General features: G+C 50.3%; 2 protein-coding genes across 2 annotated transcripts in view; both read right to left on the bottom strand.

Annotated features, from left to right (window-relative positions):
- Nucleotides 1-13,744, bottom strand: part of Opa3 (outer mitochondrial membrane lipid metabolism regulator OPA3) — a 37,611-nt gene extending 23,867 nt beyond the window's left edge. The window contains exon 1 of the mRNA XM_026403771.2: nucleotides 12,799-13,744. Within this exon, the coding sequence (XP_026259556.1) occupies nucleotides 12,799-12,940 (142 nt within the window). The 5' untranslated portion in view covers nucleotides 12,941-13,744. The remainder of the gene's footprint in view (nucleotides 1-12,798) is intronic.
- Nucleotides 13,745-16,979: 3,235 nt separating this feature from the next.
- On the bottom strand, nucleotides 16,980-25,495 carry Gpr4 (G protein-coupled receptor 4). Its single transcript, XM_026403810.2, has 3 exons — nucleotides 25,415-25,495; nucleotides 18,861-18,894; nucleotides 16,980-18,662 (listed from the first exon to the last, which is right to left on the bottom strand). Exon 3 carries the CDS (start codon nucleotides 18,149-18,151, stop codon nucleotides 17,063-17,065), a length of 1,089 nt encoding a protein of 362 aa, XP_026259595.1. The 5' UTR covers nucleotides 18,152-18,662; nucleotides 18,861-18,894; nucleotides 25,415-25,495; the 3' UTR covers nucleotides 16,980-17,062.
- Between the last annotated feature and the right edge of the window lie 713 nt (nucleotides 25,496-26,208).

Genomic DNA, 26,208 nt, shown 5'->3' with positions numbered 1-26,208 from the left:
ATGACAAGAGGTGTGGGAGACCAACCTTGCACTTGACTGAGTCACACTCCCCGGCTGGGTGCTGAGATGCTTGGTCACAGAAATATGGCAGAGCTTTCCCCACCCTTCTTGGGTTCGAGGGTCGGTGTCCCGTGCATGGGTGTGTCTTGCTACAGCCCCGTGGGTGAAGCGAGCTCACTTGTTCCTTTGTGATATAATCCCTTGTCCTGTTTAGGATAGAATGTTCCATGGAAGTGCCTTGTGTGTGTCCCCTTCTCTTACTGTGCCCTTGGGTGTGGCCTACCCAGGTGTCAGTCAACCTGCTGACAGTGGACATCAGTGGACTCAGCTCCCTGAAACCTGACCCCTTGCCTCATTTGAATAGCTTCTCCTCAATAAAAGGGGTCAGCGCGTGCTCTCGCTCTCTCTCTTTCTGCGGACCCTTAAGGTCAGAGGAGGATCACAGTGACCCCAAAGAAAAAGGTATTTGTGTCTCTTGTGTGGTTATTTTGTGCAGCCCAGTTAGCCCAGTTTTCCTGGAGTGACCCCTGAGCCTTTCAGTTGCAAACAGAAACCGGGCAAAGAGGCTGGGTGTGGTGACACATTTATAATCCCAGCATCTCAAGAGGCTGAGACAGGAGAATCGTGAGTTCAAAACCAGCCTCAGCAAAATCAAGTAACATTTCATACCATGAAATGGTATGAAGCTTCAAAATCAAAATTTATGAAAACCAACAAGAAGAACCAGAAGATCAGAATGGCCCTAAACCACTAAGGAAATTTAATTTATTGTTAAAAATCTTCTTTGGGCCTGAGGTTGTGGCTCATCAGTAGAGCTCTTGCCTAGGGTGTGCAGGGCCCTGGGTTTAATCCTCAGCGCCACATAAAAATAAATAAAACAAAGGTATTGTGTCCAACTACGACTAAAAAATAAAAAACTATTTTAAAAAATCTTTTCTGAAAAAAGTACAAGCCTAGGTGGATATTTTTACATGAAATCTGGCAGAAAATAAAGGGTGAGGGAGCATTTTATCAACTTGTCTTGTGAAGTCAACCAAATCCTGACTGATACCTGATGGTGCAGCTCTGGGTGCACCCCCTCCATCAGGTATCAGTCAGGATTTGGTCTTGGTAAGTTACTTTTTTTAGCATATTGCTGTCTTTGATTTGCTAATACTTTCCCTAAAGATTTTTATATCTGTGGTTATTAGTGTCTTGTCTGAAGTTTTATTTTTGGTTTGTCCTCTGGGTTGAGAGACCCGAGCCAGAGCCACCCACCCATGATGCTCCTCGATTCCTGCTCCTCAGGAGCTGCAGATGTTTATTACCTCATGAAGAAGTACTCAGTATCTCCACTCATCAAAGAAAAGCAAGTAAGTTGCCATTTTACACCAACCAGAATGGCTAAAATTAAATTGTGGAAACATGAAATCATGCCTGGGTGTGGAACACTGGAGTCCCCAGGCACACCTTTGATAGTTTCTCTCTCTCTCTCTTTTTTTTTTTTATCCCCAGGACTGGGTATTGAACCCAGGGCACTTTACCCCTGAGCTCCACGCGCCCCCATCCTTTTTATTTTGTATTTGAGACAGGTCTCCCTAAATGGCTGACCTCAAACTTGCCATCCTCCTGCTTCAGCCTCACAAGTTACTGGGTTACAAGTATGTACCACTGTGCCCCACTTTTGGGAATTTTGTATAGAATTAAATATACTCTTAACATTTAAACACAGAAACTGTATTCCTAGGCCATTTCTCCCAAGAGAAATGAAAACTTCTGTAAGAAGGCTTGTGCATGAGGGGCTGGGGACAATAGTTCAGTTGGTAGAGTGCCTGCCTGGCATGAACAAGGCCCTGGGCTCAATCCTCAGCACCAGAAAAAAAAAAAAAAAGAAGGCTTGTACATGAATATTCACCAGGATCTTTATTTATAATAACCAAAAAAAAAAAAAAAAAAAAAAAGGAAACAATCCAAATCTCTACAATCAGGACAGTGATTAAACAAAAGTGGCATGTGCACATGTTAGAATCATAAAGAGCACAGCTAACAGCAACAAATGAACTACTGATACATGAAGAAACAAATAGCTCAAAATAATCATGGGAACCAAGATCAGACATTAATTCCACATTGTGTGATTCCATTTATATGAAGCATAACATCAGGCAGAACTAACGGACAGTGAGAGGTCAGACAGGGTGCCAGGCAGGGAGGAGGGAACTTTCTGGAGTAATGTTTAATGGAAATGTTTTAAATCTTGGATTCTGATTGCATGAGTATATGCACTTATCAGTACTTAGACTGCATTTTATTTTATTTATTTATTTATTTATTTTTTAGTTGTAGATGGACACAATACCTTTATTTTATTTGTGTATTTTATGTGGTGCCAGGGGTCGAACTCAGTGCCTCACGAATGCTAGGCAAGCGCTCTGCCCACTGAGCCACAACCCCGGCCCCTCAGACTGTATTTTAGATCTTCATTTTGCATTAGATAGGTATTGTATCTCAACAAAGAATATACATACAAAAATCAAATATTAATAATGAAACATAAGTGGAGGAGGCTGAGAGTTGGTGGGACTTGATATCTTATCTAGTGTTTCTTCCTGGAAGTCGCCTCTCTCTGAGGTATTTCCTCAATCATAAAACCGGGATGATCATATACTCCCTAATAAGATGGCTAAGATCATTTGTTGAGATAATGGACCGCATATTAAATGAGAGCTGTTATTATGGGTTAATATGTTATCATCCGGGTAAACACAGCTTTGAGTCAGCTGCAGGTCCCTGAATGGGCTCCAGCCAGCTAGAAAATCACCCTCAGATCGTCCCAGGCGTTAACAGAGGTGTGGTCACAGAGCACGGTGACAGCCTGCTCCTGCAGACCTGGCCCAGTCCCTCCATTCCACCCTCCATCAGGAGGCAGCAGGAACACTGGTGCACTATCACCATGGACATGACTGGTCTGCCTGCCAAGCATCTGGGGGATGCCATCTCCCCACTCTTGGTCCAAGGCGCTCAGGAGGAGCTAACTCCAGCCACCAGTCTGGGCAACTGAAGTGCTATATTCCCTGGTCCACATGATTGGAGGAAGGGTGGGGCTGCAGGCCAGGTTGAGCCACCGAGAACAGCCTAGGAACTGGACAGCAATGCTGGGCAGTGGCATCTCCCTGTGTGGCCCTGGGACTGCTGGGCAGGTAATTAACACCGTCAACGGGAGTTCCATGAGAGCAGGGACTTCTGTGTTCTGGTGATCACTGATTCAGCCATACTGCCAAGAACAGCTCCTGGCACACAACAGTGACTGAATACAGGTGTGTACAGTGCCTGAATTATACAGGCTCTTAACAGCTTAGCATGGACACACCCAGAGAATAAGCCATGCTTCTACTCGCCCAGACCTGGAGAGGCCAGCTCAACTTCGCAGAGAAGACAACCTGGGACTTCAGAGGCTCAGAAGAAGCAGCTAACAGAGGCCAAGGGCAGAGTGTGCTCAGTAGTTCAAGGAGTCCTGGGTCCAAGTCCTGGCTGTGCTACTTACCCTGGCTACCTATGTAAAAGGGCCAGACTACCTGGCCTGGAATCCTCGTGCCACTAGCACCACCTGTGTGCCCTCGGGCAGGCTACTCAGCAGCCCAGCTAGTGGCTTCCTCTGGAAGGAAGTGGGGATGGCGGTGATCTACTCGTGGGCTGCAGTGGGGATAACTTAGTACACGTGAAGACTTGAAAACCGGTGCTTCCCATTACCAGCACCACCACCTACTGCTCTACTGTCTCATTAGCTCCACCCTCCGCCTCCCTCAGAGTGTAGAAGCCGATACTCCATCAATGACCTCCCCACAGCAAGGGTGGCATGTGAGGGGAGGATCTTGGGGCTTCAGGAACATGACTTCTGCTTGAGGGCTCTCTCACCTAGGCGTTCCTCCCCACACAATCTTCCTCCCTCGATGCTGACCTCCATCCCACAACAGAGCTTACTGCAAAGCCTAAGATTCGCTGGAGTCAGGACTGAGGTGCACACCTGGACTTCAAATTACCTGGGAGGCTGAGGACTGCAAGTTCAAGGCCAGTCTCAAGAATTTGGTGAGATCATCTTAAAGTTAAAAAAAAATTAAATTTTGTTTTAAAAGATTGGGATATAGCTCTATGGTAATACACCCCTGGGTTCAATCTCCACCAAAAAAAAAAATTGCCACCTGGGTTTTCAATTAACTACAGATCAAAACAAATGCATATGGAGATATACCAAGGTCAACTATACAGGTGGCCTCCGGAGCTTCTCAGCCGGCAAGTGCCATCCCCAGAGTGCTTGCCCCAGTGGCTGAAGGGTTGAGACGGGCGCCCTCTTCTGTTCAGAGTACTGCATGCAGCCCAGGCAAGCAGAGTCTCAGGTATTCTCAGGTTGCTAATCGACCATCTCTCACATAAACAAGGGGCTTCTTAAAAACACTGCTGCTCAAAACTGGAAGTTCATATGCCACAAACTGAAATTAAATCCCTATCTCTCACCTGGCACAAAACTCAACTCAAAGTGGATCAAGGACCTAGGAATTAAACCAGAGACCCTGCACCTAATAGAAGAAAAAGTAGGCCCTAATCTACATCATGTCGGATTAGGCCCCGACTTCCTTAATAAGGCTCCTAGAATTCAAGAATTAAAATCAAGAATCAATAAATTGGATGGATGCAAACTAAAAAATTTCTTCTCAGCAAAAGCAAGAGTGAGGTAAACAGAGAGCCTACAAAATGGGAGCAAATTTTTACACATGCACATCAGATAGAGCACTAATCTCTATAATCTCTAGGGTAGATAAAGAACTCAAAAATCTTAACACCAAAAAAAAAAAAAGAAAAGAAACAAAAACAAACAAATAACCCAATCAATAAATGGGCCAAGGAACTGAACAGAAACTTCTCAGAAGATGATTTATATGGTGGCTCAAGTGGTAGTGTGCTTGCCTAGCATGCATGAGGCACAGGGTTCGATTCTCAGCACCACATAAAAATAAAGATACTGTGTCCACCTAAAACTAAAAACTAAAAAAAAAAAAAAAAAAAAAAAAAGAATTCAAACAATAATAAGTGTTGGCAAGGATGTAGGGAAAAAGGCACACTCATACATTGCTGGTGGGACTGCAAATTGGTGCTGCTAATAAGGAAAGCAGTATGGAGATTCCTTGGAAAACTGAGAACGGAAGTAGCATTCGACCCAGCTATCCCTCTCCTCAGTCTATACCCAAAGAACTTAAAAACAGCATACTACAGGGACCCAGCCACATCAATGTTTATAGCAGCACAATTCACAATAGCTAAACTGTGGAAGCAACCTAGATGCTCTGCAGTAGATGAATGGATAAAAAAAATGTGTTGTATATATACACAATGAAATATTACTCAGCATTAAAAGAGAATAAAATCATGGAATTTGCAGGTAAATAGATGAAGCTGGAGAATACTATGCTAAATAAAGTTAGCCAATCCCAAAAAACCAAATGCAGAGTATTTTCTCTGATATGGGGATGCTGATCCACAACAGGGAGGAATGGAGGAACTTTAGATAGGGCAAAGGGGAGGGAGGGGAAGGGAGGGGGCACAGGGGTAGGAACGAGATGAACATCATACCCTAGGTACATGTATGAAGACACGAATGGTATGACTCTACTTTGTGTACAACGAGAGACATGAAAAATTGTGCTGTATATGTGTAATATGAATTGAAATGTATTCTGCTGTCATATATTAAAAAATAAAATAAAGGGCTAGGGCTGTGGCTCAGTGGTAGAGTGCTCACCTAGCATGCACGAGGCACTGGGTTCAATCCTCAGCACCACGTAAATGTAAGATATAGTGTCCGCCTAAAACTTAAGTTTAAATATCTTTTAATAAAAATAAATAAATAAACAAATAAACAAACACTTCTGATCAAACACCACTGACTGAAGATTTAATATCAAGTGCATGAGCAAATTCCAACAAATACCTCTGCATAATAAAAAGTAGGACTGAGGTTCAATACCCAGCACCACATTAAAAAAAAAAAAAAAGTGGGACTGAAAAATGTGCAAGAGCACACGCCTGTAATCCCTGTTGCTCAGGAGGCTGAGGCAGGAGGTCACAAGTTCAAGACCAGCCTTGGCAACTCAGGGAGACCCTGTCTCAAAATAAAAAACTAAAAGGAGTGTGGCCGTAGCGGGTCAGGGGTAGAGCATCCAGGGTTTGACCCCAGTGGCCAAGAAAAAAGAGAAAAGGCAGCATATTTCTAGTACTTTGTCTTTGCCTGCTGTGACAGCTGTAATCACACCACGTGTTTCCAAATTCATTTATCAAAGTCTGAATAGGAAAATTTCTTTCAAATGAGCAAAAATATGGGGGGGTCATAAATAAATATTTATTTTAAAATACTGTTAATGTCATTCCTTCTAAGTGTGTGTGTGTGTTGGTGCACAACAGAACTGATATGACATTCTGGAGATTATAAATAGAGTACAGAAATGATCTTCAAACACTGTCCAGTCTGGAGACTGTTAAAAATAAAAACATCCAGCCACAGTCAGGACCTTCAGGTGTCCTTCTGGACATCTCAGGAAAGCAGACCACAAAGCCACTTTTTTTTGGTACTGGGGATTGAAGCCATGGGTGTTTTACCACTGAGCTACATCCCTGGCCCTTGTTATTCTTTATTTTGAAATAGGGTCTTGCTAAGTTGCTGAGGCTGACCTCAACTCGTGATCCTCGTGCCTCAGCCTCTCAAGTCACTGGGATAGAGATATGTATCAAAAGCCACTTTTTTCCTTCAGATCATGTCTCTTTGGTTCACCCCCCCTCTTGGCAGCCATGTTTACTCTAGTGTCCAGTCCTTCCTCTCTGCAAGGTGTGGAACTCAGGATCTGTGTGTGCTAAGCAAGTGCTGTACTACATAGCTCAGTAGGAAGGGCTAGGGTGCTAGCCCTTCCTACTGAGCTATGTTTTTTTTAATATTTTATTTTTTTAGTTACAGTTGGACACAATACCTTTTTTATTTTTTTTTAATATTTTTATTTTTTAGTTCTCGGCGGACACAACATCTTTGTTGGTATGTGGTGCTGAGGATCGAACCCGGGTCGCACGCATGCCAGGCGAGCGCGCTACCGCTTGAGCCACATCCCCAGCCCATACAATACCTTTTTTAAAAAAAATATTTATTTTCTTAGTTGTACACAATACCTTTATTTTATTTTTATGTGGTGCTGAGGATCAAACACAGGCCTTGCACATGCTAGGCAAGTGCTCTACCGCTGAGTCACACCCCCAGCCCTGGCACATTACCTTTATTTTATTTATTTATAATTATATGGTGCTGAGGATCGAACCCAGGGTCTTACACATGCCAGACAAGTGCTCTACTGCTGAGCCACAATCCCAGCCCCTGAGCTGTGTTCTGTCATTTCTAAAAGTCCTATGAGGCTCTCTTTCTAACTCCTTGGGAATTTGGGAATTTTTTATTTAACCTGAGTTTTATTATCTCTTTTATTCTTTTAAATGTATAAATGAAAATATTTTAGCTCCACATCTGAGAATTCTGTGATCCACCATGTTTGCAGCTCTCCACGCGCGTGTGGTTTCTTCCCACTTGCTCGTGGTGCCTGCTCTTGGATATGGCACATATTTTTTCATTGTGACCTGGCGCCTATGGGACTGCAGGCACTCAGGGCACAGCAAACCTGGGTTCCTTCCCAACTTGCTATATTCCAGGACCTTCAAGAGAATGCAGGCTGAGCCCAAGGGAGGAATTCTCCATAGAGGGTCAATCTCCACCGTCTGGAGCTACGCCTGGGGTGCACCAGGTGTGCAGAGGAGGCTCCTGCCCACCTTCCTCACAGCCTGGGTCCCTCCCCACAGGCCATATGAAACTGGAAATGTCCCCCGGGTATCCATGGCTCTGGTGCTCAGTCCCCTTCGTGGCTCTTTTCCCTGCTTTCTTTTGCTCTAAGAGGGTTGGTTCCCCTCCCTTCCCTGGCCTGCCTCAGGTATTTTATTATAGACGAAAAGTTGACTACTATTCTACCTAGTGTGTGTGTTAAATGGACAAATGACTGGTGCACTCTAAAGGAATAAGCAGAAACGAACTGGACGCTTCTCATTACCCAGAGACAGCCCAGTTCCCCTGGAGACATCATGAGGGGGCTTCACATCCCCCCCACCACCAGCTTGGCCACCAGCAACCTCTTTAACTCCTCTGCCAGGAGTTCTCTGATTAGTAAAATCTGGGGCTGGGGTGCGGCTCAGCATAGTGCTTCCCAAGGAGGCCCTGGCTCCATCCTCAGCACCCAAGAAAATGCAGATGGAAATCTCTGCCTCCCAGCAGCCGGGCTCCTGCTTCTGCACTTCCTGCTTTAGCTCAATCAGCCAGAGCCACGGCTCTAGCCTTGGCAGGAGAAGACCATAGGGGCTATCCTGCGGAGTCAAGGCAGCCTCAGCCAAAGGCAGGCGCTGGATGTGCTGGTCATGTCCAGAGTGGGGTGTGACCCAGAGCACACAGCTGCCACTGACTCTGGGAAATTCCAACTCTGCTACTGCCCTGGCCAGAGATCGGAGCAAAGGGCAATCTGCAGTGTGAAGATGACAAGGACATAATTTAAAAGGTGTGACTACAATCAGCCAGGGCACTCCAGTGTCTAGTATCATCTCCACTGGTCCTGACCCAAATCGAGCTCCGGCTCCTTTCTGTCCAGTGGCCCTGCAGTCTGCTCTCTCCCACCACCCCAAGACATCCTGCCAGCTCCACCACCCAACCCCTCTACTGGCCGCTCCCCCAAAGAGGAAGAGGAAGGGCTCCCCTCACTGTCAACACTGTAACTAAGGGATCCAAGTTACCTCCACAAATGACGGCACAGACAAACACCAGCCCGTTCCCCACCCAGGCTGGCCTCAGGACATGTCATCGCCCGCTGTACTCCTGCCAAAGACGCACAGTTGAGTACCATTAGGGGAAGCACTTAGGAAGCTCAGACAGTGGCACACTAACGGACAACTGGCTCCCGGGGTCAATGTCATGAAACACAAGGGCATTGATACGTTCCAGAGCAGGGTCAGCAAACTGTCTCTGTAAAGGGCCAGAGGGTAAACAGCTTAGCATCGTGGGTGAAGGCGGCCAGGACCTAACATCTCAAAATACACCACACTGGTGCGCTGATGGCTTAGAGCAGGAGGAGCAGCAGAGGCTAGGAGGGGTTCTCGAGTCTCCTCCATCTGACCGAAGGCAGATGCTCCAGGTACAGCAGCCAGGCGAGGAGCTCCGAGGTTCACGTCCAGTCCAGGCAGGCCATCACCTATTCATCTGAGTTTCCACACGCACTTGCTCTTCCTGGACTGCACTCAAGCTCGCCTGCCCTCTCTTATGGAAAGGACTTCGATTTCACCAGCTTCATAAGAATTCACTTATTTTTCATGTGATGTCCAGTGCATTATAATAGGTTTGGTTTGGTTTTGGTGCTGGAGATGGAACCCAGGCCCTTGAGCAAGCTAAAGACATGCCTTACCACTGAGCTGCACCCCAGTGCCAGATCAATTTTATGCCAATACCTTCTGTTAATCGTCTATGGGTCTTTCAAAGGCTCAATTATCAAACCATGGAGAGAGAGAAGGGAAGCTCCCATGACTCCTACATAAGCCAAACAAATATGGAAACAAACAGACCTGCCAGTGTTACCACTTAAAATATATTTACAGCTGGCATGGGGGCACATGCCATGCCTGTGATCCCAGTGGCTTAGGAGGCTGAGGCAGGAGGACCACAAGTTCAAAGCCAACAATGTAGCAAGACTGTGCCTCAAATAAAAAGGAGTGGGGATGTGGTTCGGCGATTAAGCACCCCTAAGTTCAATCACTAGTACCATAAAAATATTATTTATAAAGACAAGTAGTGGGCTGGACTGCCCAACTCTATTGTAGATTAAAGGGTATGAAAAGGGCATGATAATCAAATGTAGTACATGATCCCTGAGCAGACCCTGGATTAAAATTAAGAATAAAAATAAACGATTGTTAAAAAGGGAACTTTGGGAACAACCAAAGACCTACATATTAAGTAATACTGCTATCAATATTATTTTAAAAAAATTTGTTTTAGTTGTAGATGGGCATCTTTATTTTATTTATTTATTTTTATGTGGTGCTGAGGATCAAACCCAGTGCTTTTCTTCTCTGTTACGTCTATAACATACACAACAGCCCTGACTTGGTGCCAAACACTGACTTAACATTTACTCATGAATTCTCACAATAACACAATATTATTTATAACATAAAAGCATATATAGCTGGGCATGATAGCACATGCCTGTAATTCCAGTGACTTGGGAGGATGAGGACAATTACAAGGTCAGAGCTAGCATCAGCAATTCATCGAGGCCTTAAGCAATTTAGCAAGACCCTGTCTCAAAATAAAAAATAAAAAGGGCTGGGATGTAGCTCCGTGGTTAAGCACCTCTGGGTTCAATGCCCAGCACACACACACACAAAAGTGTATATATATATACACACACATACACATACATATACACACATATATGTGTATATATATATGTATATATATATATATATATATATATATATATTTTATATTAGTATGTACATAAAATGAGAATAATTCTAGTAAGTATTACATAATGATCTGTAAGGATTTAATCCCATAAGTGCTTGGTAGCACTCAGCCTGAAATAAAGTAACTGCCCAACAAATGTTGCTATTATACAATATCCTTTATACAGAAGAAGAAACAGGATCAGAGGAATTCAATGACTTGCCCAAAGGCACCAGCCTGAGAAGGGGTGGGACCAGGATTCTAATCCATGTCAGTTTGACTCCAGAAGTCATTTTCTAAACCACAGTGCAAGACATGTCATAGTATTTGGAAGAAAGGCAGTGGCAGGAAACAGATGAGGTATGGGAGTCCAGAGTCCAACTCCTGCCTCTGGTACAAGCCTCCTGTATGAGCTCAGCATTCACTTCTGGCCCCCCACCAAGCTTCAGCTTTTCCTTCATACAATGGAGGAAGTCCTCTCTGCTTCCTGACATTAGGACAAATTAGTTGTGAGGGTCAAATGGGATAGATGAGATGAAAGCACTCTGGTAAGTAACTATGGGACCTAACATTTTTTCCTTTCTAAGACCTGCAACCCTGACAGAGGCTCCATCAAACACCAAAGGATCAAGAATTCTCAACCTTGGGCTGGGGTTGTGGCTCAGCAGTAGAGCACTTGCCTAGCACATAGGAGACCCTGGTTTGATCCTCAGCACCACATAATAATAAATAAATAAATAAATAAATAAATAAATAGTATTAAAAATAATAATTATATAAAAAAAAGAATTCTCGACTTTATAGGAGAAAAAAGGCTCCTCTTAACCATTTGGCCTTGGCACACGCTCTACCCTTGGCCTCAACAAGGGACTACAACCCACCACCACCACCACGCCTTTGTGTTGTCTGGGGCAACTCTCCTCAATCCTCAAGTCCCAGTACAGATATTTCCTCTCCCAAGAAGCCCTCACTGAACCTCATGCCAGGTCAGTACACAAGGAGATTCCCCCATTCCAGCTTGGCTCATCTGGGTTGTCACTGTTGGAGGATGGGTCTGTCTCCACTGGACCCAGAGTTCCTTAAAGATAGTAACTGGGACCATCTTGGACCCTGTGGGTTTTTTTTTTTTTTTTGAGAGAGAGGGTCTCATTAAATTATTTAGGGCCTCACTAAATTGCTGAGGCTGGCCTCAAACTGGATTCTCCTGCCTTGGCCTCCAGTCTCTAGGATTACAGGTGTGTGCCACCATGTCCACCTGGACCCTGCTGTTTCAAGCTCTGTCAGCACAAGTTCTGGAACAGAATAGATGATCATAAAATACAAGCTAAATGAAGTAATGGGTAATATTTGGTGAAATGCTGGTTCCCTAACACAGTAACTTACATTAAAGTCTCTTATTTTATGCCCCCATCGGCCTATGACACATAGATCATCTTTTTAAAGTTGCTTATATTTTGGGCATTTGCTCAAACGCCCTTCTAACTCAGCTCAGGCAGCTCCCCTCTAGCCCTTGGGTCCAATGAACTCAAGTGCTCCCTGCTCCCTGACCACTATGGGCGACGCTGACATGTATCTCCTAGTGTCTAGCAAAAGGCCTGTCGATCTGTATACTGAATGAATGGACGGTGCATCAGAGAATTAATGAATACACAGATGAATGTCCACTCTGATTTAAATTCCCCTTCGCCAGATTCAAGTCAAACCCTCAAACTGAAGACTTTAACCCACCACCACCACCACGCCTTTAATTAGGTGTATTTTACGAAGTAACACTATACAGCACGCCGATGTTCTAATAAATGATATATAAGTATCTCCCACTTCCGGGGCAGAAGGGAAATTAAGGCAAGGGTTGAAGCTTTGAGAGCAAAGTCACCGAAGGATGGTTAGGCAAAAGACCCGACACTGGTTACCCCGTATACCCGCCCCTAGCTCCTCGCCGTCCTGGAAAGCCCCGCCCAAATTGCTCCCATTCCCCACACTATTGGCTGGCCTTGACGTCAGTCTCCACAGCTTCTTCCTCTATTGGCTGATATTCTAATCTCGCGCGGTGACGCCCCTTCCCACCTCTTACTCCAAGCCTGTCCTCACCATTGGGTTACCACCAGGTCCCTCTTTCAGGAGCCCTCCCTATTGGCTGTAGGACTTTGCCGGTTCGGGCTGTGACTGGTCATGGAGAGAAGTCCATCCCCTGAGCAACCACCTGAGAGGGGTCGGAGAATGGAAAGGTTGGAGGGACAAGGGGTCGGACTCACGCTGAGCCGGCGGAAGGCAGATATAGGTCTTGAAGAACTCGCTTCGGCGGGCAGCCTCCTTAATGCGGTTGGCAAGCGGCTTGCTGACCTGCCGGATGCCCAGGTATAGCAGCTTCGCCATGGGGAACGCGCCTACCACCATCTTGGCGGTCGCACTGGGCACGCGCAATCCTGCCGATTGGGCGGGGCGCCTCCGACCTCTCCACTCCTCCCCCGCCCTCTCGGCCGCGCGTGCTTGCGTGCGTGCGTACGCACGCTCGGGGATAACTGCAGGGGCGCTCCGTGACGCCACCGCGTCGACGCTGGCGCCTCGACGTCTGCTCGTTGAATATGCAAATTAGGGCGGAAATGAGGCGACTGTGGATGTTGCCGTTAAACGGCTCCTGGCGGGAGCGTGGATGGAGTCTCGAGTCCCGCGTGGCGTGATGTCACTGCGCTCTTGCGTGATGTCACGTACTGAGGAGCCTTTCACGCCCAAAGAAGGCTCTTAATTAGACTGATTAGGTCTAATGAGCCCCAATTACACCGTCTTGCACAAGTTAGAGCCCTCCTTGGGAGTACAGAGAGGAAAAACGGCATTTATTTGCTGTGTGATAATGAAGGAGTGACAACCTTTCTGGACATCATTGTTCCTGTTTACTTAATGGGACCCAATAGCACTTGCCTTATTGGATTGTTGTGAGGCTTCTATGCGAATCTTGAATATAAAACATAGTAGTGAATCCCATTAAGTGCATGGAATGGTGCCAGTGACATAGAAAGCACTCAGTAAGCAGCCCTTATTGCTCTAGGGGTATGAGCGTTAATATCGCTGACTCCAGCCCGAGGGGCATTCCACACCCAGAAGCAGCTAGCCTCTGTCCCTTCCCCAGGCAACTGACTGTCTGAGGCCCAGAGAGAGGCAGAGGGTGGCGCGCAAGATTTCTCACCCTCTGCAGAGTTGATGGCGGCATCTTGGCTAATAAAACCCTTTCTCAAGCTGCCCCACTTCCTCTTTTCGGGGGTGAGGGTCCCCAGGGAGATGGCTCAGGAAGGAGTTTAAGGACAAGTCCCAGACTGCCCTCCCTTATCCAGCAGGGAGCAAAATCATATAAACAAGGTCAGGAAGGGGTTGAAAGACATGGCTGGGTGGTGGAGTGCTGGTGGGTGGTTGAGTGATTGCAGGGGAGGCAGAAGGACGGGGTGAAGGAAACCATTCAGGATGGTCAGGGCCCCTCCAGTTTTCCCCAGCATCCTCTGACTCTCTGAGCGTGCTGTCAAGTTCCTGCCTCCCAGAGACCTGGGTTCCTTCATTTGTAATGGAGGCACTGTGTGAACCAGATACCCTAAATCAAGTATGTGGACTCCATAAAAACAACCCATGCCAGCATCCCTCTGGACCAAATTGAGGGAGCCGAGGCCTATTTAAAGCCCATCATCCACTTGGGACCAGCCCTCTTCCTATTTTACAGACTGGCCAACCAAGGACAGAGGATGGAAAGAATTCCAGACCACCTTCTGATCTCATGGAGCCCAAGAACCCCCATGATTGGTTTGGAAACTTGTTTGTGACTTTTTGATGTATAATCCACTGTTTCTTAGCTGTTAATACAGTTTCTGGCACATAGTAGGTGCTTAAAAACATTTTCTTGAATGAATGAGCATTTGGTGAGAGGAGGGTACTGAGGCTTCCACCAGATTCTCCTAGGGAAATGTGTTGAAGAAGTTCCCAGCCCGACTGCTCTATCCCAGCAGCTTCATGGTGATGGGACAGTAGAAAGCCCTTCCTCATGATACCCCAACACCAAAACCTAACTCCTTCCCCTCTGGACTCTGCTCGTCCCTACTGCACCTCAGCCCCCTCCACATTTCCTCATTAGGTTCCTTCCCCTCCACTCCTCTCTTTCTCCTCAAAGGGTTTCCAGGAACCTCTTCTGGAACTTCTGGGGCAAGGGTGTGTGTGTAGGGGACTCTTCCATCTCAGCAGCCTGTTTACACACCCTTTGGGAGGGGGGAGGGAGAGAGATCTCTTGGGAGGGACCAGGCCTATCAAAGCCATTGCTTCCTCCTTCTCTCCAGCCTGGTTATAGAATAACAGTCATTCCTAGTGACCCCTGAGGCCAGGAGAGGAAGAGGGACACCATCAGTCCTGGCAGGCAGCGTTGGCCACCCTGGGGCGTGGGAACAAATGCACAGATGTGGAGGGAAGAGGGAGTCCAGGGTGGCCCCAGCATTGACTCACCATCCACAAGACCTTGGACCCCTGGCCCAGCCTCCCCACTGACTGCCTTGGACTGAGGCCTTGGATCATTCCCAGAGGCCCTTTCCACTCAGGTCTCCGGGACACCCTTTCCCGGAATGGGTGAGTGGCTCATATTACACAACCCCACAGGCCTCTGCACCTCCTCCATCCAAGTACTCCTTCAAAATAAATCCTAAAGGTGGCCACTGCTCCTTGTTCAGCCCACCCCCCTCCCTCCCTGCCAGCACTGAGGTCTCCTACCTCCAGTCTGCAGTCACCTCCCTGGGCTCCGGGCTCCTGCCTTCACCTCCACCTCATATTCTATGCTCCATGCAGCAGCCGGCCGGATCCTGACTTAAATCACACTAGTTCTCTGCTGAGAGCCCCTCATGGCCCCCATGAGTAAAAGACAGAGTCCTTGCAGAGACTTACTGGCCCGGCGGGCCCTGCCTGTGCCCCTCCAGTCTCATCTCCCACTCCTTTTGCCCTGCCTCCCTCGGCAGCCACACTGCTATAGCTATGGTCCCTTAGAATCCAGATGCTCTTAGCCCAGGGCTTGCTCTTCCTTCTGTCTGGAATGTTCTTCCCACAGGGCTGATGGTCTCACTTCCTTCAGGTCTTTGCTAATAATCCTCCTCAGTGAGCCCTCCTCTGCCCCCAGTTTAGATCAGATCCCAGTCACTTTCTAATCCCTTCAACTGGCTTTATTCTTCACCTTTCCACTTAGCAATTCCATACATTTTTTTTTCCCCCAGTATGCGGAGCAAATCCAGAACCTTGTGCATCCCAGGCAAGCCTCTACACTGAGCTACACCCCTACCCCGCTTAATGTTAATTTGAGACAGGGTCTTGCTAAATTGCCCAGTCTGACCTAGGACTTTAGATCTTCCTGCCTCCACCCCCAGAGTAGCTGGGATTGTAGGCCTGCACCACCATGCTCAGCTGATTTTTATTTTCATTAGAGGTAGTGGTGTTTTTCAATGGGTTGTTTTGTTTTGTTTTTTGGTACTAGGGATTCAACTCAGGGCACTCAAACACTGAGCCATGTCTCCAGCCCTATTTTGTATTTTATTTAGAGACAGGGCTTACTGAGTCGTGTAGTCCCTGGCCTTTGCTGAAGCTGGCTTTGAATTTACAATCCTCCTGCCTCAACCCCAGCTGGGATTACAGGTATGTGTCACCACACTCAGTGAGATGGGGATTTGTATGTTGTCGAGGCTAGTCTCCAACTTCTGGGCCCAGTGAGCCTCCTGCCCCAGCCTGGCTTGTATTCATTTTTGTACTTGTTTATTCTGAGCCCAGTGAGGACAGGCAGAGCCAGGGCTTTCCCATTGCTGCGTCCCTAGCCCAACTTGGCCCAAGGCCAGGCATAGATCTCTGTGGATGGAATGAATGAATGTACTCTTTCTCCTGTGGAGCCTCCTGCCTAAGCCTGTGCTGCTCACACTGCCTCCAGGCAATCTACCCTGATTGCCTTTCACTTGGTTTCTGATATTCCTCTTCCTCAGTCCTGACTTGGAGAATGCTTTTTATCTAGAATCTCAGAATTGCTCTATCACTGTCTCCCAGATATGACCAGGGGGCAGGAAGTGTCACAAGAGCAAAGGTGATGACTATATAGTCAGTAAATTTCTCCATCTTCCCCTTGAGTCACAGATTTTTACTTCCGTGCTGTAAATAATCCTAATTTTCTCCTTTTTGTCTTCACCTTTTGAAAACCAAATATTTGACTTAATTTACCCATCCCCTTCTCCAGGAAGGCCTCCAAGACCCCGGTGGCAGGGTCTGAGAGCCCATGGGACAAGGGTCACTGCTGTTCACCAGACTGCCCAGCACAGGGCTGGGGACAGTTCACTGGAATTGTTAGGGGGTCACAGAGTGGGAGGATGGTTGACCAGGGACACACAGACTCCATTCTTTTCCTATTTTCCTGTATTTTATGAATATTAACACAGCCTTATTTACATACAATTTGCATACACCAGAACTAGGGGAGAAGGGGTTTGGAAAAAGATGGGAGGATGGGGCTCTGCCCAGGCAGGTTCACTGTGCGGGCAGCAGCACCTTCAACTGCACCTGGTCCCCCTGGGAGGGCGGAACTGCTGCCCAGGTGGCCGCCATGGCTTTGGCCACGCTGCTCCTCTTGGAAGTGAGTGGGGTCTCCAGCGTGAGAGAGGCATTGGCCATCTCCTGGGGCTTGTCACTGGCCAGGAAGCGCAGCAGGTTGTGCAGGGCCTTGGCCACATCGCTGCGGGCTCCCTCGTTGACGAGGCAGTAGAGGATGGGGTCGGCCACACAGTTGAGGCTGGTGAAGGCCAGCGAGCTGTGGTAGGCGGAGAACACGCGCTCCTCGAAGCCACAGTCCCAGGGGCGGCCCAGGTAGACGGCGCTGCGGGACAGCAGGAGCACGTGGTAGGGCGCGAAGCAGACCAGCACGATGGCGATGAGGCTGAGGGCCAGGCGCTTGATCTTGGCCTTCTCCTGGCGCTCGGTGGACACGCTGCCCCTCACCGCCCGCAGGATGCCCCGGTAGGACAGCAGCATGAGCGCCCAGGGGAAGAGGAAGCCCACGAAGACCCGGTAGAGGTTCATCCAGGCCACCCAGCCCTCCATGGGGAACTTCTCGAAGCAGAAGGTGTGGTTGTAGCGGTCTCGGAAGAGCTCATCGTGGAACAGGGGCGCCGAGTTGGCGCCCAGCTCCGTGGCCCAGACCACCGAGCTCACGGCCACGGCCGTCTTGACGCGCCGCAGCCGCGCGAACCTCAGCGGGTGGGCGACGGCCAGGTAGCGGTCCACCGAGATGCAGCAGAGGAAGGCGATGCTGATGTAGATGTTGGTGTAGAAGACGAAGCCGAAGAGCTTGCAGGAGCCGGGGCCGTGGATCCAGTTGTCGTGGTGCAGGAAGTAGTCCACCCACAGCGGCAGCGTGCAGATGTACAGCAGGTCGGCGATGCTGAGGTTCATCAGGTAGACGCCCAGCTCGTTGCGCTGCCGCACCTGGCGGTAGGCGGCCCACAGGGCCAGGCAGTTGGTGGGCAGCCCCACGCCGATGACGAAGATGTAGAGGGACGGCGGGAAGAGGTGGTCCACGCGCGAGTCCACGTGGCAGCCCTCCCATGTGCGGTTGCCCATCCTCGGCACCAGGGCTTCCGAGGCGCTTCCCCTGGCCCACGGGGCTTCCCGGCCGTGGGGGGCGGGAGGCCATCGGGCCCCCTGAGCCCCTCCTTGGAGGCTCAGGGGAACATGGTGGGAGGCTGTCACCCAGAAGGGAGGACCTTGAGGCAGGCTTGGCAGGGAAGGAGAAAGCTTGAGAGGAGAGAGGAGGAGCTACCCCGAAAGAAAGATCTGGGAATGGTGGGATCAATAGAGGTCTATCTGTGGGGTGTCGGTAGAACCAAGCAGGGCATAAATAAGGAAGTCTGGGCTAGGGGACAACCCGATGGGGGAAGAGGTCGTGGAGGAGATGAAGGCATCCACCGGTGGTGGTAAGAGGGTGATGCTTATAGAGGACCTAGGAAGTTAAGTGTACTGGTGGAATGAAATGTTCTAGAACGCACAGGAAATCTATGGGACAGCGTTGAGATGGCAGGAGAATTGAAAAGATGAGGCAGTACCGGCAGGAGTGCTGTCATCTCCCGGGATCCTGGCAGGAAATAAGGAAATCACTATGGTCACCAAGAAGTAGAGGGTCCTGTGGGCAAGTAGGGAGGCCAGGACTGGGAAGGGCTGCTAGGAACAGGAAGGAGGTGAGGAGGGGCTGATCAGAGGAGGGTCAGGGGGCAGAGGAGGGACTCCAGCTGGGGCCTGCCAGGTGGGAGGGGTTGGGATGAAGTGGCCCTACCTCACGACTCCAGGCAGAGTTGACATTGTAGGGCCTGTGGGGACAGAGGACAGTGATGAGGCAGCGTGGACATCCCACCCACTTCTCCCATCCCCCTCCCCAACTCCTGCACATGACAGAAGGCAGACCCTGGACAGCGTCGGCCTGAACCCCATCCTAAGCAACAGAGCGCTGAGAACACTGATTTGAAGAGCCAGGTTTCCCCGCCAAAACAGATACTCAAATAAAGACCGACTCAGATTTTAGAACTTCCTCCAAGATGCCAAAAATTAGGCACATGAATCATACTTCAGGAAACACCAAACTGGTCCAACCCTATCCCTTCATAGGTAAAAGAAGGGGTCCAGAGAGGATGGTCAGTTCCTGAAGGTTGCACAGCAAAGCAGTGATGAACTGGGCCTGGGACCAGCCTCCTAGCCCTGACCAAGGAGCCTTGTTCTTTTTTTTTTAAGTTTTATTTTACTTTTAATTGACACCTAATAAGTAAACATTTATGGATACAGTGTCAGGGCACCCCATTTTTTGGTGCTGAGACCCAGGAAGGGCACCCCATTCTTGATGATGATGGTAATGGTGTAAGAACACCCACAGGCAGGCCCTGATCCAAGCCCTTCTATCATTATTTCATTTAAATTTTGAAGAATTGCCGAAGGGCAGAAGGAGAGTAGTTATTCTCCCTTTTTGGCAAACTGAGGCACTGAGTCATTTGGAGACCTGTCCAGGGTCCTGATGGGGGGTCTCTGCTCTCAGCCCTTTGACCAGTTTTTCCAATTTGTTCCGTTTCCAGAATAACTGGATAGAAAAGGGACTGGGAACCATAGCAGAGGGCTGGGGGAAGGACAGAGCCTCCTCTGGACTTGATCAAGGTCAGGGTGAGGGAGCAAGGGCAAGTCCTGAGTGGAGGCTGGCCAGCCACGGTCTCCCAGGGAGCATGTGCCTCACTGTCTCTTCTCCACCTTCTCAAGGGAGAAACAGGCCCACCATCTCCTTGGTTCTGAGATGATCCAAATTCAAGGCAAAAGACAGTCAAGGACCATGTCCCCAACCATCGTCAGCCCCAGAGAGAAGGACAGCGATGTCCTGAGTTACAGGCACTTTGAAAGCCATTCCTTTGAAGGGTCTAGGTCTGCACATGGTTCATTTTTTTTAATGTGAAGGGGAAAAAAAAAAAAAGATCCTAATTGTAAGTGAAATCTAAGACACCAAAGAAGAAAGCGCCCCATGTTCTGGGTGAAATGAGGTGGATGAAGAGGCCACCTCTGAAGAATCCCCAGGTCACACTTTGAAAACCACTGGTTAGGCTGGGTGCGATGGCGCCACCTGTAATCCCAGCAGTTTGGGAAGCTGAGGCAGGAGGATCGCAAGTTCAAAGCCAGCCTCAGCAAAAAGCAAGGCACTGAGCAACTCAGTGGAACCCTGTCTGTCTCTAAATAAAATACAAAATAGGGCTGGGGGTGTAGCTCAGTGGTTGAGTGCACATGAGTTCAATCCCCGGTACCAAAAAGAAAAAAAAAAAAAAAAAAAGAAAAGAAAACCGCTGGTTAGCCAGCTGTGGTAGCACACATCTGTAATCCCAGAAGCTCTGGAGGCTGAGGCAGGAGGATCTAAGTTCAGAGCCAGCCTCAGCTACTCCATGAGGTCCTGAGCAACTCAGCGAGACCCCATCTCTAAATAAAATATTAGGAAAAAGGCTGGGGATGTGGCTCAGTGGCTAAGCACCTGGTACCAACAAACAAACAAACACTGGTTGAGTGCACTGGACAGAGGAGGAAACTGAGGCCCAGAGAGAGGAACAGATGGACCACCCTGACGCGCATTCCTGAATGCCAGCCCTGCGCCACCTGCTTTCTGACTGCCATTCCGCCTGGCTCACCTCCCACCTGGCAGCCAGAAAGACCTTGTAACGTGGAAACCAGCGCTTGCTACTTTCCTGCTTGAAACCCTCCGGTGCCTTCCAAATGGACCTGCAGTAAGATCCAAACTCCTGGCCCCGATGGCAAGGTTCTGCCCAGCCCACCTTGTCCCCTCCTCCAGTCCCACCTCCTCCGTGACCCTCCTCCCAGCTTCAGACCCTTTCTTCTTACTCTCCCCTCCGTCTGGCTGCTGCTTCCTCCGGCTACCTCTCCCATCTTTCCAGGCTCTGAGGGCATCCCTCTCCACTTTGTCCCCACCACCCCAGGACCCTCTCCTGACATCTCCCGTGGCTGGTCTGTTTGCATCTGTCCATCTGTCTAGGATGGGCCTTCCAGGAGGGCGGGGACCTTGTGGGTCTTGTTGACTCCCTATGGCCAGGACCCAGGACAGGCCCAGCAAACAGTTGGTGCTCAATAAGTACTCACAGAAGCCATTCTAGCCACTCAGAGGCCCTAAGGAGGACCTCAGTGCTGGCCGACCCATCCCCCACTACACCTCCCTATCCTCCCCTGTAAGGCTGCACCCCAGGCTCAGAGGAGTCCCTGTGGGGGCTCCAGGGAGGGAGGAAGGAAAAGGCAGGATCTATGGCTTCCTAATTGACTTGGAAAGGTCAGTGCTAAGCCCTGCTCAGTAACTCCTGCCCCCTGTGGGGTCCTCTAGTAGCTGCTGTCCCCACCCTAGACTCATGACGGAGACTTCTAAGTCCTGTGGCAATGGGCAGGGACTGTGGTTGTTCCTGACTAGACCAGTACAACCCAGTCCCTCGCTCCTCTTGAAGCCCCCACCCAGACCAAGTCATTCAAAATACTGTCACTCCTGGGTTCCCTTTCCCTCCCTCTCTCTACCCCAGGGTCGCCCCTCTGTTTGCCCCTGATTTCTCCCTCCTTCCTCTGTGACATATTGAAATTACTTTTCCTTCGGGAGCCTCAGTGTGTCCTTTTGCAAAAGGGGGCACAGTTTTTGAGTGGAGACTGGCCAGCCACTGCAGCGTGCAGCGTTTGAACAATTATTACTCCACAGTCACTGGAGACCAGAGACAGGCGTGAGGCAGTTGGTAATGGCAGGGGACACCCACTAGAGCGGGAAGCCCCTTGCCCCACCCTCCCTAGACCCCAGGGCTCTGCTGAGACAGACCGGAGACATTTCCGGCAGTCAGAGGAAATACATTTCCCATTGCTAATTTCCTCCGAGAGCCAGTCTTGCCCACCCCTCTCCTTCCCCAGCCAACCTACGTCTTGGGGGTGCTGGGCAGAAGGAGGGTGTTCCAAGTCAACCCTCTGTCCTCCTCCACCCAGCATCTGTCCACCATGAAACCCCCCCAAAGTCAGCAAAAAATGTCAGACTCTTAGAATTCCACCATGCCACAGGCCCGTATGTGACAACCGGGTGCACAGCTATTTCTGACCTCTTTCTGAGACAGAGGGGGAAACTGAGGCCCAAGAAAATGAGCCGGTTAAGCACTTTCCTTCCTAAATGGCTTTCTTTTCTTATTTCTGCATTTCTGTCATTTTTCACATTTGGGGGGAAAGACGTCTCTGACCCCTTTGAGAATCTTCTGGAAAATATGGAGCTTCTCACCACAAAAAAAGCAAGTGACCTGCAGTATCTCAGTGACCCTCACCTGCTCAGTTCCAGGGCCAAGACCCTGAAATCTATGTCACCTCCCCTATTCAGGCTTTGTTGGGAAGGTAAACCCCCAAATCTCAAGCCCACAGGAAGCTTCCCACAACCCCCACCCCCACTTGGGTCCTCACTCTCTCCTTACAGAAGAGCAAGAGAGAGAAACTCTTGGTGGGGTGACACTGGGGGACAGGGGAGACGGATCCCCCCCACTCAGCTGCTCAGGCCAAATAACTCCCTGGGCTGGCCAGCCACCCCACATCCAGGAAGCTCAAGGACTTGGAGAGTGGAGAGGACAAGAGGAAGAAGTGATGCCGCCCCCCCACACCCCCCCTCAACACTCACCAGCCTTGTCCCCAAACCCGCGCCACCAGCCGGCTCCCGCTTAGCCTCCTCTCTGGGCTCCTGCTTACCCCCCTCCCCCAGCAGCCCCAGGGGACTGGCCAGCTCCGGTCTGCTCATTAGGGACGAAATGTGATCACTGAGCCTCGCTCCCCACCTGGTGCCCTGGCGGCCGGTTGGCGGAAACCAGGGGACAGTCGGGCCACCCCAACCTCCCTGCTGGGCCTCAGTTTCCCCATTTCTACCTGGGGGGCAGTCTCTATCCTCCCCTGTACCCTCGGCACCCAGCAGGGGTACTGGAATGCTCAGATGTCCCCCTCTGATGTTCCAGACGCCAGTGGTTCTCAGATCCTCAGGTTCTATCTTCAGCCCGTTCACGGCTTAGTTCTATTATAACATTCTAGAGCCTTCGCGCTCCCTATGCGATTATTATTATCACGGCGGCTTTGTGAGCGCGCCCTTCTAAGTTTCCAATATTCCAGGACACTCGCATTCCAAGATTCTAAAGTTCTATTGTTAGAACGCTCTATGATTTTTTGAAAAAACATTCTATGACTTTCATAATCTATTATTAAAACCTGGGTGATTTTTATCTTTGCCCAGCAAACATGAATACGCATTTCCCTTTTATTTTTTACAGAAATGGGAACATACTCTAAATAGGTGAGCCCCACTTCCTCTTTTTTCCCCCTGATCTGTTCCGTTTTTTAACCTTCCAGCAGCCTGAAGGCAAGACTGCGGGAGTCTGAGATACTCATTCCCGGAGGCCGGGGCGATGCTGGCCTCTCCGCCTGCCCCCAAATTCTCACCCCCAGGAACACGAAGCTGGCTGCCTCCCTACCCTCGCTCAGCGGGCTCCCCTGTCCCTCCCTGCTTGCTCCAGCTGAGTTATTATTTGTCTAGACACAAACCAAATTATAGGCCCTGTCCCAAGGGCACAGTGGGCTTCGTGGGGAGGGTCAGGACAGTCGAGATCCCCACTCCCCCACTCCCCCACCTCTCTTCCTCTCTTTCCTCCTTCTCTGAAACCCAAGCTGCTGCGGCCCCTCTCGGTCCCTTGCCAGCATGGTGTTGGAAATATGGAAATATTTTCTTTTCTCTGCTCCTGAAACCCTCCCTTCTGGACTGTGGCTGTTCATGCTCACCCTGACACCCCTCCCTTCTTACTGCCAAGACCTTCTTAATTAATCTGACTTAGTGACAGTAAAAGAAGCCAATTCTCTGGATCTTGGGCAAAGAAAGCCAGATCTCCAGATTTAGGCTTCAGTTGAACAAGAGTCCCCAGCCTGGTACTGACACACTAAGGGGATGTCTGCTCTTGGGCCTCAGTTTCCCCATCTATAAAATGGGGGGCTTGGCCTAGATGGCTCTGAGGGTCCTTTAGAGTCCTCAGCTGTGAACACTGCAAATGGCCAGATTTCAAGACTCATCTGCTTGGAGGGATGGATGGGAATATGCTGAGAGCTTTGATGTGAGGATCTCAAATCCCTCCTCTTCCCCTCCAATGTCCTGGGTCCTTCCACTGAAAGTCGTCCACATTCAAGTCTTCTTACTAACAGGATTCCTAGAGTCCTGGGAGTCCCGCCCCCTCCATCTCTCTCACCCTTTTCTACTGGGATTCCCCCCCCCCAAAAGGAAAATCTTCCCATCTTCACCCCAAATATGAAGTCAAGTTCATTCAGAGACAAAGATGGTGGGATCTCTGTTAGTGGGTTCCAGTGGAGTAGGGCAGGTGGGGTCCTTCAGGGGGTCCTAGGGGTGACCCTCATCTTCTCCATCTGTGCCCACAAATTCCCCAATGCATATGCAGCTGGAGCATGCCGGCAGGTGGCTGCACACACACCCACAGACCATCACACTTTGCTTTCTAGAGCCGCCCTTCAGCCTGGTTTTGGGTAGGGGTGTCCCATTTACGGGGAAGGGGAGTGAGGCAGAGGCAGGAAGGAGTTAAGAGCTGCCCAGCCAAATCCTGGAAGGGAGGAAGTGGGGGAGGAAGTCCACCCCTCAGCCAGGAATTCCTGAAATCAGAGGGTGGGGTGGGTGGGAGCTCAGGAGCAGTGGGGTGACTGTGAAGGGGGAATGGAGTCACAGTGTCACTTGGAGTCCATTTGTCCCAGGTCATAATTCCACTGCCCCCTACCTCAGTCCCAAGCCACTCCCCAGAAAGTTCCAGGATGCCTTAAGATTTGGATGGAGATGACCACGGGACCCAAGATGCCACAAACGGGGTGCAAGGTAGAGAGGAACCCCAGCGATGGAGAGGGAGCCACACAGAGGCAGACGCGAAGGGCACGGAGGTAGGTGTTCAGATCCCAAGAGAGATGGAGACGGAGGCAGGGAGACCCACGGAGATGAAGCCTTCCGCAAGAGGCAGGGCGACAGAGGCCACAGAGACAGGGAAGGGACGCAGAGGCACAGAGGGACAGGAGGTGGAGAGAGAGGCCGGGAGAAAGAACGGGCACAGAGACGTGCAGAGACACAGAGGGCGAGTCACGCCGAGGCCGGGGACCAGCGCCGCAGAGACGTCAGACACCCGCGGGCGCTGGGGACCGACCTGGAGGCAGCCAGCGGCGGAGCTCGGGGACAGCCGGCACCCGAGAGGGGCGGCCCGGGACGGCGCGGGAGCCCCCCGAGGGGCCGGGAGCCAGGAGCTGGGCTGCGCCGGGACCTGCACCTACCTGCGCGGCGGCTGGACGGGGCGGCCGGCGGCGCCTCTTGCTGCGCGCGGCTCCCGCTCCACCGCGGCGCGGGGACCCAGCGGGCGCCCCCGCGGGGCAGGACGGCGGCGACTCCCCGGGTCTCCGGCCCCGGCCGCCGGGCCCAGGCCCCGCCCCGCCAGGTCCGCCCCCGTTAACCCCTCCTCTGCCGCACCCCCTTACACCGATCGTCACCCCACTAAAGGCTTCCAGTCCCGAGAAGCCACACCCGCCGCTGGACACCCCCATCACTCAAGGTCCCCAGCCGGAGCCCCCACCTCACCTTATTAACCCTTTGGTCACCCTCTCTCCAAACACACACACCTGCAACTTTATTAAACCCTCAGGGGGACAAGAGCTCTGCCCTTGACCTGGGCTGACTCATTTCCTGCCTTAGAGACCCCCGGGCCTAAGTCAGTCATTAACCACCTGGATGCCCCCCCCCCATCACCAAGAGAGCGACAGAGGCCTGTCAGGTTCCCACCTCCAAGGTCAGGGCCACTCCTGGACGGAGCCCTTGCAGCCCACGGTTCCAACCAGCCCCCTAGCCAGACTTTAGGCTAGCGACCTCCTCAGGCCTGTGTCCTTTGGGCCCTTCTCTCCAGGGGATGTCGTGTGGCCCAGTCATTGTCCCTCTGCTGCCCAACGCTCCCCATCTCTGTCTCTGCTTTACTGCCCCCCACCCCCAGGCCCTGTCACCAGCTAACATTCTAGGACTGCCCTGTTTTTTCTAATTATCTGCCTGCCCACTAGGGGGAGAGTCATTCATGCTTGGC

This window comes from Urocitellus parryii, chromosome 15, assembly GCF_045843805.1.
Source record: "Urocitellus parryii isolate mUroPar1 chromosome 15, mUroPar1.hap1, whole genome shotgun sequence".
NCBI classification, from domain to species: Eukaryota; Metazoa; Chordata; class Mammalia; order Rodentia; family Sciuridae; genus Urocitellus; species Urocitellus parryii.
This window is presented reverse-complemented; position numbering and strand designations above follow the sequence as displayed.

What these genes read in the sequence shown, in the direction of transcription:
- Gpr4 (XM_026403810.2), bottom strand. Translation starts at nt 18,151, where the DNA reads ATGGGCAACCGCACATGGGAGGGCTGCCACGTGGACTCGCGCGTGGAC.